General features: G+C 43.3%; 1 protein-coding gene across 2 annotated transcripts in view; it reads left to right on the forward strand.

Moving 5' to 3' along the window:
• The window catches only part of Serinc5 (serine incorporator 5), an 85,527-nt gene that overhangs the window by 49,659 nt on the left and 15,449 nt on the right, over nucleotides 1–20,419 (forward strand). For both annotated transcript variants that reach the window (XM_027401736.2, XM_027401735.2), the window contains exons 3-8: nucleotides 4,484–4,662; nucleotides 5,078–5,160; nucleotides 6,959–7,052; nucleotides 13,350–13,561; nucleotides 15,632–15,727; nucleotides 18,265–18,391. In XM_027401736.2, the coding sequence (XP_027257537.1) occupies nucleotides 4,484–4,662; nucleotides 5,078–5,160; nucleotides 6,959–7,052; nucleotides 13,350–13,561; nucleotides 15,632–15,727; nucleotides 18,265–18,391 (791 nt within the window). The remainder of the gene's footprint in view (nucleotides 1–4,483; nucleotides 4,663–5,077; nucleotides 5,161–6,958; nucleotides 7,053–13,349; nucleotides 13,562–15,631; nucleotides 15,728–18,264; nucleotides 18,392–20,419) is intronic.

The following is a 20,419-nucleotide window of genomic DNA, read 5'->3' on the forward strand; positions in this document are numbered from 1 at the left end:
CAATGGAGGGTGAGATTCACTAACTCCATTCTGTGTCTGGAAGAGCCCTTCCTCCAGCCCTGCTTAGTCTTCTCTGAGTTCTCTGGTTTAGACTAAAAGTTTATTTATTTAACTCTTCAGTTAGAGCTGTTTTCTAGCTAGTGGATCATAGTAGCCATAAACAGAGGACTTGTGTGAACTGTACTGTCCATCTGCCTATATGCTTTCTATCTCTGAAGACTACTTGGGGGGCAGGGCATGATGGTCCTGGTTTGAAAAATGGTAAAATCAGGTAAAACCAGATCATGGATTTTTAATCCCCTCCTTTTGGCTTTTAATAAGGACAGTACACACACACACACACACACACACACACACACACACACACACACACACACACACAGGTACTTAATCCAAAGAGAGGCAAGCCCTAGCTGGTGTTGCGGTTTTTAAATACTTGTAGGTCCCCCCGGTTGGCTTCTAACCTGTAGATACTCCTGAATCTTCAGCCTCTTAAATACTAGAACTAGAATGGAGTGCCTCTGTGTGTGTAAGAATGCAGCCATCATTCTTCTTAATGGCATGGGTCTGTAGTAGATCCTTTGTCACAGTGCATAGAGTTCCAAGATGCCTATTTTACCTTGTTTAGATCAGACACACCCTTGCATGATCCTTGCAGTGTATCTCACTCCCTCCAGAACGATCCCTTATATCTTAGACAGTGCCTGAGTGTAACGGCCTCCTTGGGCAAGGGGTTGTAGTTAGCCCTTTACAGGGATTAGCCAGAGGAGTTTTCTTTTTTTGTTGTTTTTAGTTTTTTTTTTTTTGAGACAGGGTTTCTCTGTGGCTTTGGAGGCTGCCCTGGAACTAGCTCCTGTAGACCAGGCTGGTCTCGAACTCACAGAGATCTGCCTGCCTCTGCCTCCCGAGTGCTGGGATTAAAGGTGTGCGCCACCACCGCCCAACTGCCAGAGGAGTTTTCTGGGCAACATTATGAGATAATTTCATTTTAAAGACAGAGAATTTGGGAATGGGGGAGGTGAAACTTGCCCAGACGAGCATTGAAGTCAGGATTGAAACTCCCTGTAAACTATTTATTCTTACTTGACGGTTTTGGCTTTGAGTTTGATTTCTGTATGGGATGTGAGGGATGTCCTTGTTCCCAGAGGCCTGCACAGAACACAAACTCAATGTGTGATGTACCTGTATGCCCAGAGCAGACTTAAGAGGTAACACCCTTGAGTGTGGAATCTGTGTGTGGTGTATGTTTTCTTTTCCCAAAACTGGAATAGTGTTTGGAACAGCAAATATTTAATCAGAGAAAATTCCTCTTGTTAAAATCTTGTTCAGCTTGGAGGTTATTGCCTAAAAATACTCACCATTTATTGAAGGCTAAATGTGCTAAGTCACCCACAGAGCATAAAGGGGGCTTGGTCAGTATTTGGAGCAGGGCTTATTTGCCCACTTTTAGTTTGGATCACATTAGCAATGGCACATACTCACCCCTTGATATGCCTCAGGGCTATAACCACAGCAGAGCCTGACTGGAGTAAACAAGGCAGGGCTTTATTGGGAATAGTGGCACAGAAGTGCCAGTGCTCAGGAGGAGAGTAACAGGGAGGAAAGGGGTGGGAGTAAAGGTGAAAGAAGGGCTGGTGTAGTTGGAACATGCCAGTGTGCATGTATTGTGGTGTGTATGGGGTCAGGATGTTGTACTCTCAGAGGGAAAAGACAAGTTTTGTAATCTGGCACTTGGGAGGCTGCAGCAGGTGGGTTACTGTCAGTCCAAGGTTCACCTGGGCTGCAGAGAGAGATCCTGTTTTAAGAAAACAAAAAAAGGAAGAGAATGAAAGAGGAAGCAAAGGCAGACAACCATGGGTGTGCTGGGCAAGCAAATCATATAGGCGGGGGCAATGGTTTAGCAGTTAAGAACTTTGTTGCTCTTACAGAGACCAGAGGTCAGTTCCTGAAACTCATGGCAGCTGATACTCAATCAGTTCCTGGTTTCTGATGCCTCTTCTGCACTCTACTGGCACTGCACACATGTGGTATACAGATACATATGCAGGCAAGCACCAATACAAATAAAATAAGCATATTTTTGAGAAGGTATATATAAATGAAATGGCCTAATAAGTGATGTTGTCAAGTTTCTTCTTTGTAAATATAATTTTCACTGATTTAAAGCAACATCCCTTGTTACCAGTGCTATTCATATACAGTGACTTCCTTTTAGGAAAGTTGGAACTCTGAAAGAGTAATTTTGTTTCTGGCCCCACTTATATTGAGGAGCTTTTCTTATTACTCAACTAAGTACCTAAAAGATACAGCTTACAGAGGGATTAATCATTTTGGCTCATGAGGATTTGTGGTCACTTAGCTCAGTATTTCTGGGTCTATTGTGGCAATGTGTGGTAGTGGAGAAACTGTTGTCTGCATGGCACAGAAAGAAGAGAAAAGGAACACACAGGAAGAAGTCAGGGCAAGATATAGCCCAGGAGAGGAAGTAGAAAGGTTATAAAGGGCCAGAGGTGGTGGACAACTCCAGATACATCAGACAGCATGTGCAAGACCCTCACAAAGTTAATTCAGACAAAACTCCAGCAGGGAGAGGGAGGCAAGCCCCATATCTAGCCAAGAAGCTGATTGCAGCTGATAGTTGCTGGAAGAGTTTGAAAAATCCGTTTTCTTCAATAGAGTCACACTGTATCAGCCACACTCCAAGACAGGCTCATTCTCAGGAATAGTTGGCAACACAAATTGGACCTGATGTCTTTTGGTTTTGATTTTTTTTTTTTTTTTTTGCTTTGAGAGAAGAGATAACATGTAGTTGAGTGGGTAAGAGAGGGGGCAAGGATCTGGGAAGTTAGAGGAATGGAAAGAATATGATTAAAATGTATGAAACTCTCAAAGATAAATAAAACAATATATAGTCCCGAGATACCTCCCATTTACCTCCTTTTCCCAATTATGCCCCATCTCCTACTTTTCATCACCTTCCAATAATGCCATCGTATTATAAATCCATTACATCAGAGTTCTCATGAGCTCATGGTCATGAAAACACCATCACCCACCCACTCAGAGTGTGCTTCACTGCTCTCCTGGGAGTTTCTCAGCATGCTGAAGTTGATAGTGAAGAATCACCATTGCATCATTGCTTCACTGTTTTGAAGATTCTAATATAGATGCTTACTCATTACAACCCAGCTGAAAATAAACAAGACTCCCTCAGAAAACACTCACATGGCATCCCTCATTTCTTCCTTGTGGGTGCTTCCAATGTCTTTGTGTTCACTTTTCATCACTACTCCAAAGTGGTGACAAGGTGTTCTCATTGGGATGGCTCAGAAGGATGCCCTCCAGTGCCTCAAATTGTGTTTGTGAAGAAAATCCAACTTGTGCTGTCTTTGTCCCTGTACTTGGACCTTCTTGGCCATACTTCCCTTCCAACCAAACAGCAGCACATTCAAGACAGATTCTTTCTTCCCCCCTCTTCTCTCTTTCTCTCTACCCCCCCTCTCTCTGGGACTAGAGAGATGTGCCTCCTGAGTGCTGTCATTATAGGTGTCTCTCTCTGTCTCTGTCTCTGTCTCTGTCTCCATTTCTCTGTCTCTCTGTGTTTCAGGGGACTAGAGCAATGTACCTCCTGAGTGCTGGCATTATAGGTATATATCACCATACCTAGTTTTTTATGTGATGCTTAGGATTGAGCCCAGGGCTTCATGCATGATAGATGAGTACACAGCCCTAAATCTTCAAAAAACCCATTATGAATATATAATGTGTATAGTACTACCTGAGCGTGTATAGGTGTGTGTATGTGTATACATGTGTTGTATAGATGTGTATACGTACATTTCTATTTGTGAATGAGTAAAAGTCCCCTACCAACTAAGTTGCTGACTCTTCTGTAAGAAGGAGTGACATTTGGAGTGATTGTGTAGGCAGTTTATCACTTTTTATGTTATATAGTGTGTATTTCAAGTACACATCTATACCCTGTAACTGCAATGGAAATTCTGATATTGAAAATCACTGAAGTAAATGAAGATTGAACAGTGCTTTTAGAGGGACTGTGTCTTTGAAAAGGGGGTTAAAGAAAATTAAGAAAAAGTCTTTATATGTTAAAAATGTTTTTAATTTTATGTGTATGGGTGTTTTGCCTATGTGTGTATATATGCACTATATGTGTCCCTGGTACTTTTGGAGGTCAGAAGAAAGCAATCCATTGGAAGTGGAATTACAGAGCCTGAGAACCACCATATGGGTGCTGGGAACTGAACTGTATCCTTTGGAGGAGCAGCAAATGCCCTTAACTGCTGAGCCTCTCTCTAGCTATAAAGTCTTTAGAGGATGTGTAGTTTTTTGTTCAGTCTTGATTTTGTTGTGAATATAGCTATTTTTACCACGGGTTTTGACTTAATGCTAGACAAACACTCACAGACAGTTCCCTTCTAGCCCAGTTCTAACAGGCAGCTTTTGTGTCTCCTTCTCCCCCCAGATTCCCTTTTTTGAAGATTTCTGTAAAGGCATTAAAGCTGGTAAAACCTGTGAGAACCTGGTGGGGTATTCTGCAGTGTATCGAGTCTGCTTTGGAATGGCTTGTTTCTTCTTTGTGTTTTGCCTGCTGACCTTAAAGGTCAACAACAGCAAAGGGTGCCGGGCCTACATCCACAATGGGTAAGTCTTCTGTCCTCCCAAGGGTGTTCCAGGACCCCTCTCTCCACCAGCCCTAGCTGATCTTCTAGTTACAGTTTTGACCTGGTTTGAGTAAGATGGGTTACATGTCACTGGTAGTCCAAGAGTGACAGTGCTATTTGTAATGCCTGGTGCCATGATGATAAATTCCGTATACACAGAGTTTATTGTTTCAGGTCATTTCTTCATGCCCTGAAATAGTGTTTTGTACAATCAGAGCCATGCCAAGTGTGCCAAATTATGGGAGAAGGCATTCTGCAGTCACTTTACCATTTCCCCTTGATTTGGAGAGAACACTACCAATGAGAGGAACACGGGCTGGTGTGCTACCTTCCTAGAGATCTTTTGTCCAACTTTGAATATCATTTAAATGTATTTCCTTTTTTCCTCTTCCCAGCTTCTGGTTCTTTAAGCTTCTGCTGTTGGGGGCCATGTGCTCAGGAGCGTTCTTCATTCCGGATCAGGAAACCTTCCTGAATGGTACAGATGGGGTATTCCGGGTACCTGGCTATTTTGTTTTTGCACACTGTAAAATTCTTCAAAAGTGTGGCCCAGTGCCTTTGATATTTTGAACTACTGATTCTTTTATGAGTTAAAGAATGTCTCGGTGCTCAGTGGTAGTATGCTTGTCTAGCAAGTGCAATACCCTGGGTTTGGTTCCAGCAGTGTATAGGAGCTTTTTAAAGGCAGCGTTACTTGCCTACACATTCCTGTCCCCTGTTCCTCCTGCTCGACTTGTAGGCAGCCTGTGAGAAGCCTCTGTTACTCTGTTGGCTAAGGAATTGGAATGATAAACATACTTGCCTGGAGCATAAAGCAGGTCTCTAATATTTACTTGGAAACAGACCTAGCCGATCAGAATGCCTCTGCCATGAGGGGGCCTCGTCTCTGAGTACCACACAGAGCTGGCAGGGTGAAACATTTGTTAGCTGTGAGAATTGGACAAGGAAGGCATTCTCCAGTGTCTTTCTAAACACACTAAACCTTCTAAACATAGTTTCCTAACTGTGAAGTTAGGTAACGTGGAGTTACAATCCTTATCTGTATTTAGTATGACCCACTAATCATAACTGAATCAGGGCCTCTTCCCAGGGAAGGAACAAGTAAGAAGGGGATGAAATCTAAATTCCAATGAATCAAACACTTCATTCAACCCAAATCGATTCACTTTCCTAATGGAGATGGCTGTTCATAAGCACTTTCCTAATGGAGATGGCTGTTCATAAGCACCAGCCATACTTCCTTTGATGCCCTAGTAAATATTAGGGTCCAGCTACATCTTTAGGGATGCGTCAGGTTTTCATAGGCTTTTAAAAATGGTGTGTCTAAGTCTTCCTTCTAGGTTTAACACTGTTAACTAGTTTTTATTCTCCACAGAGAATATGTATTTTAGCATATTGGAGACATACATCTAGAGTGAGAGGTGACCTAAAGTCCTCAGGCCAGCTCTAGCTCAATCTTTTTATAGGCCTACATGACATGAAGCATCCAACATTATAGTCACTTTGTAGCAGAGCCCAAAATAGACATGAGTGAGCCCTTGTCACCTCATTTCCATACTGGATAGTCAAGACTCATTGCCCAGTGAGCAATATTTCTTTTTGCTTGTGAATCAGGGGCCACTGTGGACTTTGTGAACTCCTGCATCTATTGAGACAGCTGTCTGTTCAGCATGAGGTTCAGCTTGGATGCTCCAACTTGGATGAGTCAGGACCAGACTGATGTCCAAGTCCAAGTCCCAGCCATGCCCTTTATGTGCGAGAGGCTTTGACAATTGTCTTTGTGGATAAAATACCCAGACAAAAGCAACTTAAAGGAGAAAGGATGCTCTTGAGAGTATAGTTCATGGTAGGGAGTCAAGGCAGCCTTTGAAGTAGCTGGTCACAAGCCTGGGAAGAAGAGTAGCAAATGCCTGCTCATGTGCTCAGGTCACTTTCTCCAGTTTACAGTCTAGCCTCCTCTGCTGGAGGAATGGTCCTGACAATAAAGATGGCTTTCCAGTCTTAATTAACATAGATAACCCTCTACAGGTGTGCCTAGAGGCCCATTTCTCTAGTGATTCTAGATTCTGCCAAGGAGACACTAACAAACTCCCATAGACTACCAGTTCTTATCTCATGTTTAACAAGTGAGGATGAGAGTAGTACCTACCTTGTAGGGTTGTGAGAAAATGAAATGTATTAGAGGTATAATGAACACAAATCAAAAGTTTATTTTCTTTAGAGTGAATCACATTCAGTGCTCACCTTCCTGCCCTTTGGGTTATGCTCTTTTGCAGCCTGGCGCTATGTGGGAGCTGTGGGGAGCTTCATCTTCATCTGTATCCAGCTGCTCCTGATTGTTGAGTTTGCACATAAATGGAACAAGAACTGGTATGTAGTGGAGAGCTTTCACTCATTGAGTCAAAGAAAGTACCTACTGGGAAAGGCTCCACTCTGGTTCCAGTCCATTTGGATCTCTCCATTTTCTCTTCTTTGCTTTTTGTCGTCTCTGCCTTCCTATCTTGCTTGTGCCTTTTGTGACTGGCTGTGTGGACCATGTATGACTGGCTGTGGACCCTGTGTGATTGTCTGTGTGTGGACACTGTGTGACTGGCTGGCTGTGTGAACCCTGTGTGACTGTCTGTGTGTGGACCCAGTGTGACTGTCTGTGTGTGGACCCTGTGTGGCTGTCTGTGTGTGGACCCTGTGTGACTGACTGTGTGTGGACCCTGTGTGACTGGCTGGCTGTGTGGACCCTGTGTGACTGACTGTGTGGACCATGTGTGACTGACTGATAGACCTCATGTGACTGACTGTGTGGACTCTGTGTGACTGACTGGCTGTGTGGACCCTGTGTGACTGGCTGGCTGTGTGCACCCTGTGTAACTGACTGTGTGGACCCTGTGTGATTGACTCTCTAGACCCTATGTGACTGGCTGGCTGTGTGGACCCTGTGTGACTGGCTGCTGTGTGGTCCCTGTATGATTAACTGTGGGGACCCTGTGTGATTGACTCTGTAGACCCTATTTGACTGGCTGTGTGGACACTGTGTGACTGACTGACTGTGTGGACCCTGTGTTTCTGTAACTTGGTATACTTCATCTAGGCCCCACTTACAAGTTTAAGAAACTGAACAAGCACAGAAGCCACAAACACTTTGGGCATGAGATTCCTCTACAAAGACTGAGATGAAATAGTTCTCTTCTTAAAGAAAATGTTTTGTCTCCACTTTCCAAGACACACAACACCCCTTTGATGGGAAAATGTGTTGTCCTGCTGTAGGAAGCTGTCTTGCCTGTAAAATGATAGACTGTTTAGTACCTTGAAAACAAAATTCACATCCCAGACCACGGGGGAAATGCCTGTTAATAGCTAATTCTTTCTTGTTGAGCTACACTGAAGAAGTGACAAGCAGACAAGGGCCCTGTCCTTGTACTAAGGCCAAGTTGACACTGTGGTTCTGCACAGAGTGCTCCATTGCTGGTTTGGTGTCTATTTTGGTGTTGTTGGAGATCAACTCTGGGCAGGTGTTCACCACTGAGCTAACTTTCTTTTCTTTTAAAATAATTCTATCTTATACTCAATAAAGCTATTGCTTTATGTCTATCTGTCACTGCAGCTCAGGCTGGCTGTCAATTCATGATCCTCCTACCTCTGCCTCCTGAGTACTAGGATTCTAGGTGTATATGAACTATGGCTGCTCTTTTATAGATTTTCTATGCATTTTTAATACTGAATTTTGGCAAAACAACAAAGACAAAACAGCAACAACAAAAAGACAGTGCCACGTGGGTGTGCATTTTATTTTTATGTTGACTAAGACAAAGCACATTGTCTAGGCTTTCTCAATGCTTTCTGTTTTGAACATACTCTTTAACTTGGACATTGTTCTGCTTTTGTTTCTTAAACATGTGATGATGTGGCAGCTGTGTGTGTGTGGAGTGCATCAGTGAAGACATAGTATAATAAAATGCCAGCCATTTTATTACTTAGTGAATATTAGATTAGTACAGCCAAGTAGGACCAGATTTTAAATGTTGGGGCTACAGGGTGGCTCAGTGGTTAAGAGCTCTTGCTGCTCTTCTGGAGGATCCAAGCTTGGTTCCCAGCACCCATATTAGTGACTCTAGCTCCAGGGGAATGGACTCCCTCTTCAAAAGGTGGGCATATGCGCGCGCACGCGCACACACACACACACTTACAACATACTGACTGGTCACACAGAAGTGTTACTGGTATATTCTGATGTTTAATAAAAAAGTATTGCCTCTTCAATTACAGATTTTCTGGTTGACTTGTGCCTTTGTGAGAGTTACTGCATGCTGTCTACATTTTGAGTCACTTTTAAATTTTAGTGGTTTGTACTGTCAAATCTTCTGTTTGACCCTATGTTTTTTGTACAGAAGTACCCATAACAAGTTAGAAATGCATTTTTAAATGATAATATTGCATGCTGTCTTATGTATTGGGCAAAAATCAAAGTTTCCTCTCAGAGTTCTGCAGGTCCATGACATGTGTGTGCTTTATGCTGAGTTGTTAGTGTCTTGCACACTGAGTCCTGACTTGTGCAGCACACAGCAGGTCCCCCTGGGCATCTGTGCTTCTGCCTCTCCTTGAGTGCTTTAACTGATTCAAGAGCCAGTTCTTCTGGGACTGATTATTAATGCCAAAGTTTAATGGGCCCTTTGGAAGAGTTTGGTCACTTTGAAAACTTTCTAGAAACTACTCAATAGAGAGCTTGTGGTTCAGAAGTTAAGAGCACCCTCTGCTCTTCCAGAGACCCCGAGTTCAGTTCCAGTACCCATGCAGGGTGGCTTGCAACTATTGGTATCCCCTTTGCCCCTAGTTTCAGGGGATCCTACACTCACCTTTAGACTCCTTGGACACTGCACAGATGTGGACTATATGTATATAGATGTATATGTACACAAAAAAAAAATCTTTAAAAAACAGACGTTTGCAGACAATGTTGTTTTGAGAATAGAATCCCAAAAAACCTTTTGTTACCACACGTATAGATGATGCATCAGCCTAAAATTAATACTAAGCTGGGGAGCTCACTAAAATTGTTTTCTTTCTTTTAACATTTATGCTCCCCCCCTTTTTTCACTGTTTTGCTTTGATTTAAATAGATTTGATTCAGAGCTAACACAGAAAATGTGATGACTGGCTTTAGAGGAACAACTTATTAGATGACACTTTTTCTTTCTCTTTTGTTTCATTTATAAATATATCAAAAGAGATTCCCAAAGCTACAAGGTAGACATGCCATGGGCCTGCAAACCAGCTGAACACAGATCTGCTATCCCTATCCATTCTGGAATATCACTTTGAGGAATATTTGTTGGCATCTCTGACACCCGATTTTGTACTATAAAATGGTTTGGTTGGTTGGATTGAATGCTTAATTAGTTATGGTTTTGTTTCATTTTTTGCTGTCTAGGTCATATTCACAATTTGAAAGGTTGTTCTATATTACAATCGAAATAATGGAAGGTACAGGTGCTGGCCAGATGACCAGTTGGTAAAGGCACTTGCCACCGAGCCTGATGACCTGAGTTTAATCCCCAGGGCCTATGTGGTAGAAGGAGAGAACTTGCATAAATTGCCCTCTGACTGCCACACATGGTACACATGCCCCTCCATAAATAAATAACTGATGGATGAAATAACAGAAGGTAGCTAGTATATTCAGGTGTTGCTAATGAGAGTTAATGGTGAAAACATTTTAAATTCGCCTTGTTCGGTTTAGTTTGGTCCTGCCTGTCATTGAGCCTGGGCCCACCCAGTCTTCCCAGCCTGTTGTGTGTCAACTTTGCCAGTCACCTGCACTCTTCTGTTCTCTGTCCCAGGGCTTCTTACTCAGCATGTGGTCAATATCGTTTTTGAACTATTGTGCTCCAGACAACATTGCCCTGAACATGGGAATTGGAAAGGTGACTAGTCACAATACTGACTGGGTTGACCTTCAGCCAGATGCACAGGTGAAGCTGGAGCAACACAGTGACAGCCTCTTAGCTTACCTTGCCATCCTGTGTTATTTCTTTACAGCACACTCAGTGAGAGCCTCTCACCTCCCAGGCACCATCCTGCATGGTAGCAACAAGGCAGGGAACAGCCCTAGACTGCAAAGCAGATAGTATTGTAGTGGGGAAGTATATACTCAACACAGAATCATGCAGTTACATAAAGAGCTCATGCATGCAAACTACGCTGCACAGGGTGCAGGAGACCAGGCTATCCTTTGGCAGGGCCCTGCTCAGACCTGAGCTTGCTGGGCTTGTGTAAGGAACAGAGGGACATCTGTGTCTAGGGCCCAGTGGCGTGGGAAGAGTGGGGAAGATGATATCAGAGATGGCCCCATGCCAGATCATAGTGCCTTTGAGGGTTGGTGGAGAGGCTTTTTTAAAACAATTTTTACCCAGGGCATTGCATCTGCTAGGCAAGTACTTCACCACTGTGCTGCCTTTCCAGACTTCCTGCTTTGATTTTTAGATGAAATGTTGGCAGAGTAGAAGAGTTTTGAAGGGAGAATGTAACTGAATCGTTCTTAACTTAAAAAAAAAAATACAAGAGAGGGCCATAGAGCATGCTAAGGAGGCTGGTGTGAGGTGGTCTGGCACTGAGGTGTGGGGGATTCTGATATGGTCTGAACAGGGGTCAAGTGTGGGTGGATCTGGAAGTGCTGTGAAGGTGTGGAGGTGAAGAAAGTGCCTGTGGTCCTTGTGTTTTCTTTCTCCCAACAATAAGAGTGTGCTTGCCATTTACTGAGGTTAGAGGAGAGGGAAGTGAACATGGAGTCATCGTGATGTGTGAAGGAAGGAGAGTCTGGAGCTCAGGAGAGGCTAGGGCCGAACACTTAGCCTTCCAGTGTGATCAGAAATCCCTCACATGCTAACAACAATCCACATACCAGAGGAGGAGCAAGCTGGGCCCTGCCCCTCCCACCAGTCCAGTGTTCACCTTTTGGTGTACACTTCTCTTCGTCTCCTTGTCGTTATATTTTGTCCCCCCGCCCCACCAGTGTCTTTTTGTCTCTCATTTTCTTTGTGTGCCTTTCATGTGGGGTACTTCTGAGGTCATCAGAGTGCCTGGCTTAGTGTCATTATCATTCCAGCCTTCCTTCCTGTTTTCTCTATCTCTGTCGAGAGTGACCTTCCCGTTGTAAAAGCATTTTAGCTGTGTTGCTTAAATACTTTCCAGCTCAGTGCAAACATTAGGACACTGCTTTCTCTGAAGAATGGGGGAGCATGGTTATGGGAGCACAGTTGCTGGCACCAAGAGCAGCTGAATCATGAGACAGATGACAGTCAATCAGCCAGTCTTCCTCTGCTCTTTCCTCTTTGCTTAGCATATGTAAACAACTCCTCATTGTTCTGAACAATCTCTACAGAATTATATCACCACAAATGTTACCCATACCTTTATTAATGTCTCTAAAACTACAAAGTAGACTCTTCTCTTAGTTTCTTTATGGTGTATCCCAGTGGACCTCCCCTGCCTTCCCCTCCTTCTCTTCCCTTCTTCCGTGTGCATATGTAGGTGCATATTCATGTTTATAGGGGTGAACACGTTTGTGCATGCATGTGGAAGCCAGAGGACAACATGAGCTGTCATTCTTAAGATGCTGTCCACCTTTTGGTCTGGAACACTCCCAAGTAGGCTGGAATAGATGGCCAGGGAATATAAGGAATCTAGCTGTTTCCACCTCCCCAGTGCTGGTGTTAGAAGTACATGTCACTATGCCTAGCTTTTTAAAATACAGAATTCAGGTTCTCATGCTTGTAAGGCAAGTTCTTCCCTGACTGATCTCTCTCCCCAGCCCCAGTACAGCTTTTCTTTCTCTGACTTTAAAGATGTATTAAACTATGCACATGTGAGTATGTCTATGTGGGAGTATGTGCATGTGAATGCAGGTACCTCCAGAGGCTTCAGGTTCCCTGGAGGTGGAGTTACAGGTAGTTGTGAGCTGCCTGATGTGGGTGCTAGGAATTGAACTCACATCATCTGCAAGAGCAGCAAGTACTCTTAACCACCAAGCCATGCCCCCAACCCCTCTTTCCCTGATTTTATTTACTGCAATGTTTCTCCCTTAATATTTCCTCATAGTTTTTGGAGAGGTGGTCCTGATGCAGGCCCCTTTCAGTACATAGAGAAAAGAACTAGGGATGGCCAGGCTTCTGTGAGTGGAGCTGTTTGTTTCTCCTCCAAGAGAAGGTGGCTTCAGAGGGGCTGCTGGCAGCATTTGGAATGAATGAGAGATCATGGCAACACCAGGCTCTGCACTCACAGAGAAAGTGCCAAGCCAACCCCACTGAATTGCCCTTTTTGCTTCATGCCTCAGTGCTGCCACTACCTTCCCCAGCACTGTTAGCATTAGTATGGAGGAGCCTAGGATGAAGCTGGTAGATGTTCACTTCAGGAGATGAACACACTTGGGGCAGGAGAAGAAACTCATGTTTAGAGATGGTTCTAAGCCTAAGTCAGCAGTCTGCATAACTGTGAGAATTTCTAACTGAGGTGGAGTGTCATCATTGCTTAAGGTGTCTTCTGTTCATGGTGTCAGTGTCCCTGATGGGGCCTGTCCCTGCCAGCCAATATCTGAGGACTGGAACGCTCCAGAGAACGGAGGCCTTCACTGACTGTTTTCTCTCCTCCACCTCCCCTACCTCCTTCCCGGAGAAACAGGAATGCAGGCACTGCCAGTAACAAGCTGTGGTACGCCTCCCTGTCCCTGGCGACACTTGTCATGTACTCCATTGCTGTCGGCGGCTTGATTCTGATGGCGGTATTTTACACACAGAGTGATGACTGCACCGACAACAAGATCCTCCTGGGAGTGCATGGTGGCCTATGCCTTCTAATCTCCCTGGCAGCCATCTCACCCTGTGTCCAGAGCCGTAAGCATGGTTTTTTTATTTTTCTGTATATTTTTCCTTTGTGATTTTGAACAAACACAGTTGCTATTTGAAAGCCCAAGTCATTCTTTAACTTCCTGTGGATGGGGCGCAAGTCTCCTTTTCATATTCCATGCTTATTTGGAGGTGATATCCAGGTTTACTTTGTGTCCAGAAAGAGCTGAACTTAAGCCAATATATTGGAAAATAGACAGTGCTTATAGGGGGCCTTTACATGGGAATATGCTTAGTCTTTGTTAAGCAAACAGATTCATAAATGTGGCTTGTTGTGTCCTGGTGAAATTTGAATGACAAGGTCCAGAGGAGCTGTTCCTGGGATTGTCTTAGGCAAGTGACTAGCAACCGAGGACAACATGGATCAGGAAATAGGAAATCTTCTCCTGATTGCTTCCAGTCATGACCAGATTCTACTTCAGTGAAGTCAGCAGAGCTGTGTGAGCTTGACTTTGCTCAGGCTGTTTCAGAGCCACAAAAGAAACAGTGAGGGTTGAAAGTACCATAGAAAATAGAGGTGTAGCTTGTCGTCAATGAACTACCTCTGATACTATAAGCTTGTGTGCAGAAGCCATGCTGCCTTCAGAGTTAGAAAGATGTATCCAGTGTGGTGTTTCTTGAAGGAATCTTACTCTATAGGTGATTCATCTGCACATGCCATTCAGATTTCTGGATAGGAAATGACATGTAGATAATAAATGTATCACCCCTTTGAATCCTTTCCAAAACAGTGTGTTTCAGAAGCCAGGCATGTTTACACATGCCTGTAATCACAGTACTTAGGAGATGGAAACAAGAAAATCAGAAATTTAAAGCCAGCCTTGACTGCACAGAGGTGTCTGAGGCCAACCCAGGCTACATGAGACTCATCCCCTTCAAGGAAAAAGGAAGCAGCTAGGGAGTAGCAAATAATTTTAGTATCTGGGCTAAGTTTTCAACTGCATTACAGAAATTGAGGCAAATGATTATTCTCCCAATCTCTGCAACTGATCAGTAAAGAATTTCCTAAAACAAACTTATCGGTAAGCTGACTAAATCTCCTTTGGATTCAGTCGTACCTTTTGGAACAGGCATAACATCTTACTTAATGCCATTAGTTCTAAGGATGTCTTATTCAAAAGGGCAACATTGTGAAAGCCTGTTACAATACTTCTATTAATAATTATAATTGAATAATGGTAATTTAAAAAAGGAATTCGAACCAGAAGGAAGCCTGAATCCTTTCATGTGAACAGGTGGTTGAAAATTTTAGCAAAGGGAGAGCCCATGCAACTAGATTCTGTAGTTACTCTAAATGATTCCAATACTAAGTTGTAACGTAAATATGATAACTTTAAAAGTCCCTCACCCAGTGAATGTCATATCCCATGGTTTTTCTTTAGAGCCTGGACTAGGTCATGTACTTAGTGTAGCCAAGAGTGTTCTGTTGTTTCTTTCTGTCTGACAGCTAAGTGTTTGCTTGCTTCATGGGTTAGCTAATGGCCTCGTGCGTCTGCACATTTGTCTATTTCACTAAGCTAAACAGTGATGCTGATTTTCTTCTCATCTTGTGATTTATGAGCTAATGTTATACACTTCAGGGGGAGGGGCCTGGGAGATGGTTCAGTAGCTGAAGGCACTCCTGCTAAGCCCGAGAACCTTTATTTAATCCCTGGAACCCACAATGTAGAAGGAGAGAACTGACTCCTGTGAGTTGTTCTCTGACCTCCCACGTGCTATGGCACTTGCATCCATGCATCCATCCATATATACATACATACTTAAACATACAATTAGAACCCCTCAGGGCATTGTGTTGTGTAGTTATAGGTTTTGAAGCTTTGTTTTTGGAGAAGTTGGACAGAATTTGGCATCTTTAAAATAGCAGTATGAGAGTAGGCACACCCTCACCCAATTCTAATGTTTTTCTGAGACAAACACTTTATTAGGTTCTCCTTTTCCCTGATAAAGGTGGGTACACAAGTTTAAGGAGCTTCATCACAGGGAGGGAAGTCTGTTTAAGGTCCAGTGTCTTGCTGCTGGGACATCAAGCCTGTCTTCGTCTGTCTCTTGTTCCAGGACAGCCACACTCCGGGCTGTTGCAGTCGGGGCTGATAAGCTGCTATGTCACATACCTCACTTTCTCAGCGCTGACCAGCAAGCCTGAAAAAATAGGTAAGGAGCCTTGTTCAGGAGTATGTGCTGATGGTACATGTGTCTTCATTTCCCCAGAACCTGAGCTGTCAAGGATTCAATCAAAGAAGTAAGATGATCTAGATTTTTTTCATGAAATAAAACAAAATTTTCTCCTTTTAAAAAATTTTTGTTATTTTTTAATTGTGTGTGTGTGTGTGTGTGTGTGTGTGTGTGTGTATGCACGTGCGTGTGTGAGTGCAGGTACTCCCGGAGTCCAAAAGGGGACACATATCCCCTGAAGCTAAATTATAGGCCACTGTGAGCCACGTGACATGGGCACAACAGTCACAAGGGCCAGTAGCCACTGAGCCCTCTTTCTAGCTCCCCAGCATCTTTTGAGTTTTGCCACTGCACAGAAAAGACATGAACAGAGATCGGCATATCAGCTTTTAAGTGTTTAGGCCTCCTCTGCATTCTGTTGTTCTGCTTTGTCAAGAACCACTTTATTTTATTCTGTTGTTTTTTGTTCTGTTTTGTTTTTGCTTCATTTTATTTCAGTTTTTTAGTTATTAATTTTTCCTACCTCGGGAGGTTATTTTCTGACAGTAAGAGAGCGTGGAAAAAGTATAAAGGTAAGGGAAGCAAAAAACACAATTTGTACCTGGATCTGTCACTGGCTGGCAGGCAATCTCAAAGTCTGTCCTAGATGATATTCATTTACAGAGACAACTGAACATAGAGACCAAGGAGCATGGCCATTGGAGCCAGACTGTCAGAGCTCTGTTCTATGTGCGGTTTTTAGGATTCAGGGAAAATGCAGATGATGTGTGCATTAGTCAGTTAGACAGTGGCTGGCACATAGCAAATTCTGTGGGGTGTTCCTGGTACTAGTGTAAAATAGGTAAAGTGATTACTTTAAAAGCTTGTAAAGACAGGTTACATAACCGAGAACTCCCTATGTAGACCAGGCTGAGCTCAAAACCATAGAAATCTACCTGTCTGCCTCCCAAGTGCTGGGACTAAGACATGTGCCAAAAGTAAGATTTTAACCTATATAAGTAGTATTGTATTCTAACATATTACGAGACCCCCAAGCCTTATGAACAGGTGGCCAAATTTTCATATTTTCTAGATCATTATATTTTACATTTATCGCTTTTGTGATACATAAGTATGCATATACACATATGTATATACATACAGATGCATGAATGTGTGAATGTTCAGGTATATTTGATCTTCTATAAATCAAGTAAATATAGTCTTAATAGAATAGAAAATAGAAGTTGCTAAATTTAGGAAACAAATGTAATAGCTATTTAGATACAGGTACTTCTTATAGGTCTTGTTTGTTTTCAGAGAAGTTCTTAACTATTAAATCAAGTTGACTTGCAACTCACTATGGAGCCCAGGTTGGCCTTCAACTTGCTGTTCTGCCTCGGCCTCCCAAGTGCTAGAATTATAGGCACATGCCCCCATGTTCGGCTCCGGTCTTGTCTTCACAGTTGTGGTAGAAATAGTAAGTGGAGGTCTTCTAGTAAATATAGCTTACCCTGAGTTTAGTTACACACAAAAGCTTAATCCTGACTTAGTTTACCCTGGGGCCTTAAACTTCACTTACAATTGCCTACATATTGATCTCTGGTTTTAACTTAATGGAGATTTTGTTCACAGTGTTTGTTTTAAATAGCAAATATTTCCCCAAAACAATAAAACACTTTTACTTTTAAGTAATACTACCTAAATATAAATGTTAAATTTTGCTCCCATCTCACAAAAATCATTTCCCCCAATGCACTGGCCTCCAAAATAAAGGGTTTTTAAATCACGGCTGACATGGTTATGTTTATTCTTTTGAGGTGAACTCCACTGACAATTCCGGTTTAACGCCAAACAGACTGTGTGTTTGTAGAATGATTTCCACTTCCTCTTTTGGGGTCAAGTTGGCAATCAGATCTAGCTGGATATTCATAATTGAAACACAATGTTTTTAAAAATATTCTAGAAACATTGATATCTAGCATATTGGCTTATTTCTTTAAACATTTAGACTACCTCAGGAGGTTTCCATGTCACAGGCTGAAAAAGGCTATGTCCCTTATGTCATCTGTAGTAACCTGTCTTCTCTGGCATAGGAGCCCCAGTTTCAGGCATGCATTCCACTGTCTCGAAGTGGGTTCTTCACACCAGGGGGCCTTGCTCTACCCCTCTCTTCAGAGGCTTGTGGATCCAGTTAAAAAGCGTAATATTTTAAAAATGGGTCTAACTTTGCTTTTACCGTTTTCTGTTTAATAGTGGAAAAGAGCAGAGTGACTAACTCCTGAGTCATCACATCCTGAACACTTAACTGGAACGCAGAGGGGAGCAGGGTATTGTTCCTCATGTGTCCTGATGTGGGAGGGCGGTGCTCTCAACTAGTTGAGTTGTGCAGAGTCAGATGGCAGGGTAGAAGGCCCCCGTGTGCAGGCTTCAGTGTTGGGAGGAGTCATGCCAGAGCTATCTGAATCTTCCCAGATGAAACCTGTAAGGAACAATACGACTTTCTAATGTGTCTATGTTTGCTATGTGTTTAAAAGCTCAAGATGAACACGGGAAGAATATTACCATATGTGCTCCTGACTTCAGTCAAGGTCTGCATAGAGATGAAAACATGGTAACCTGGCTGGGCACCTTTCTCTTGATTGTGTGCATCGGGTATTCATGGTAAGTTCTCAGAGTTATGGAAGTTCAACTTCCAGGCTTTAAAAGTACAGGGAAAGAGTTGTTTCAGCCCCTGTCCATAGGAGAAAAATAGCCAGAAGGGACAGAGCCGTGTTGCTGCGTGGCCTCCTACATGAAATCTGTGTACTCCATTATATGGGGCAAATTAAATAGAAGCATGCTTTGTTTAAAAGGTGATTGAAAATTAGTTGCTGTGGCATCCTTGAAGAGTAATGGAGCGCATGGTGAGGAAGCCCAAGACATAGTATATGCCAGAATGTTCTGGCAAAACTCTTAAGTCAACGGAAATAGCATTTGTTTTGTTATCGGTGGGAAGAAAGCTTGGTTGTCCTATGCATGGTCCAGTAAAGACAGGAAGTGTCCCTCCTCTCCTGTGCTAAGACCCACCATGCTCTGAAGTAAACCAAGCAGCATCTTACAAGGGTCTACAGGATATATGCAACATGGGCAGGGTGTCTCACATGCCTGTGCCATGAAGCCTCCACTTTAAAAACACTTCAGAGGTTGCTGGAGAGAAAAGTCAAGGATAGAAATGGCTAGGTACACACTTCACTGGTAATGAAGCTTTCTTTCAACAGGAGCCTTTTCAGAGTGAGTTTTACTTCAGCATGTTTTATGTTTTGTTTCTGTGTGTAAGGAATCAGCTTGTTGTGGGCACATTATAATTCCTCTTGCTGAAACTAAACAACCCTGGTGGTGACAGCCTGTATAAAGAAAATGTCTGAGTACATTAACATGCACGCTCTCTAACAAATCCTACTGAGGGCCTGCATGCTGCAGAGGGTGTTTGCTCAGAACTGTGACCCAGCCAGGAAGTGCTTGGTTCTCTAGCCAGCATGGACCCTCAGTCTGGCTGTGCTTTGTGACAGTCTTTTCCTTATGTCAGAAGGGACACTTCTGGCATTTAATTCTATCAGTTGTCTACTTAGTACCTGCTATGCTGAAACAGAGAGGGTTAAGGCTGGGGAAATAGTTCAGTCTGTAAAGGGATGGCCATGCATGCATGAGGACCTGAGTTCAGATTCACATCTCCAGTGCCCAAGTCAAAAGCTGAGCTTTGTCACCCACACCGCTAACCCTAGTGCTGGGAATGTGGACAGATGGATCTCATCTTGCTGGCCAGCCAGTCTAGTCACTCAGTGAGCTCCAGGTTCAGTGAGGGACCCTGTCTCAAAAAGTAAGGTGGGAAGACATTGAGGAAGATGCCCAGTATGTGCTGGCCTCAACATGTTCACATAGACAGACAGACAGACCGACAGACACACATAAAATTAAACAACTGAGGGGGATTCAAGTCTTTGGCCATTTCCAGTGAGCGCATACCTAATGCAACCATTGTTTCTGCTGACTGTGTGCTGGCCAGAGTGATTGGGAAAAAGAATTTTGATTGAGAAACTGAGACCCCCATCAAGTTGGCCTGTGGGAAAGCCTGGGATGTATTTTCTTAATTAATGATTGATGTGTGAGGTGGTACCACCCCTGTGCAGGTGGTGTTAGAAAGCAGGCTGAGCAAGCCATGAGGAGCAAGTCAGTTAGCAGCACTCCTCTATGGTCTCTGCTTCAATTTCTACCTTCAGGCTCCTGCCTTGAGTTCCTGCCCTGGCTTCTCTCAGTGATAGTCTGTGATGTGGAAGATGAAGAGAATCGTTTCTTCCCTAATTTGCTTTATGTTACGGTGTTGATCACAGCAACAGAAAGCAAACCAGCATGCACGAATGCTGTGAGTGGGGCTGGAATGATGGTCAGAGGCTCCAAGCACTGATGTTCTTCCAGAGCTCTTAGATTCAATAACTTGGCAGCTAACAGCTGAAGTAACTCCAGCTCCAGGGGATCTGGCATCCTCATCTGGACTCTAGGACATTGCGCACACGTGCTGTACAGACATATGTGCAAGTGAAACATAAAAAAAATCGCAAGAATATTGGTAGGTCAAGAGAGAAGTAGGTTACTAAACTGCTTATATCTCACTCTCTTTAAAAGAAAAAAAAAATCAAACACAGTTGTATTTAT

The sequence above is a fragment of the Cricetulus griseus genome, chromosome 2 (assembly GCF_003668045.3).
Source record: "Cricetulus griseus strain 17A/GY chromosome 2, alternate assembly CriGri-PICRH-1.0, whole genome shotgun sequence".
Taxonomy (NCBI): Eukaryota; Metazoa; Chordata; class Mammalia; order Rodentia; family Cricetidae; genus Cricetulus; species Cricetulus griseus.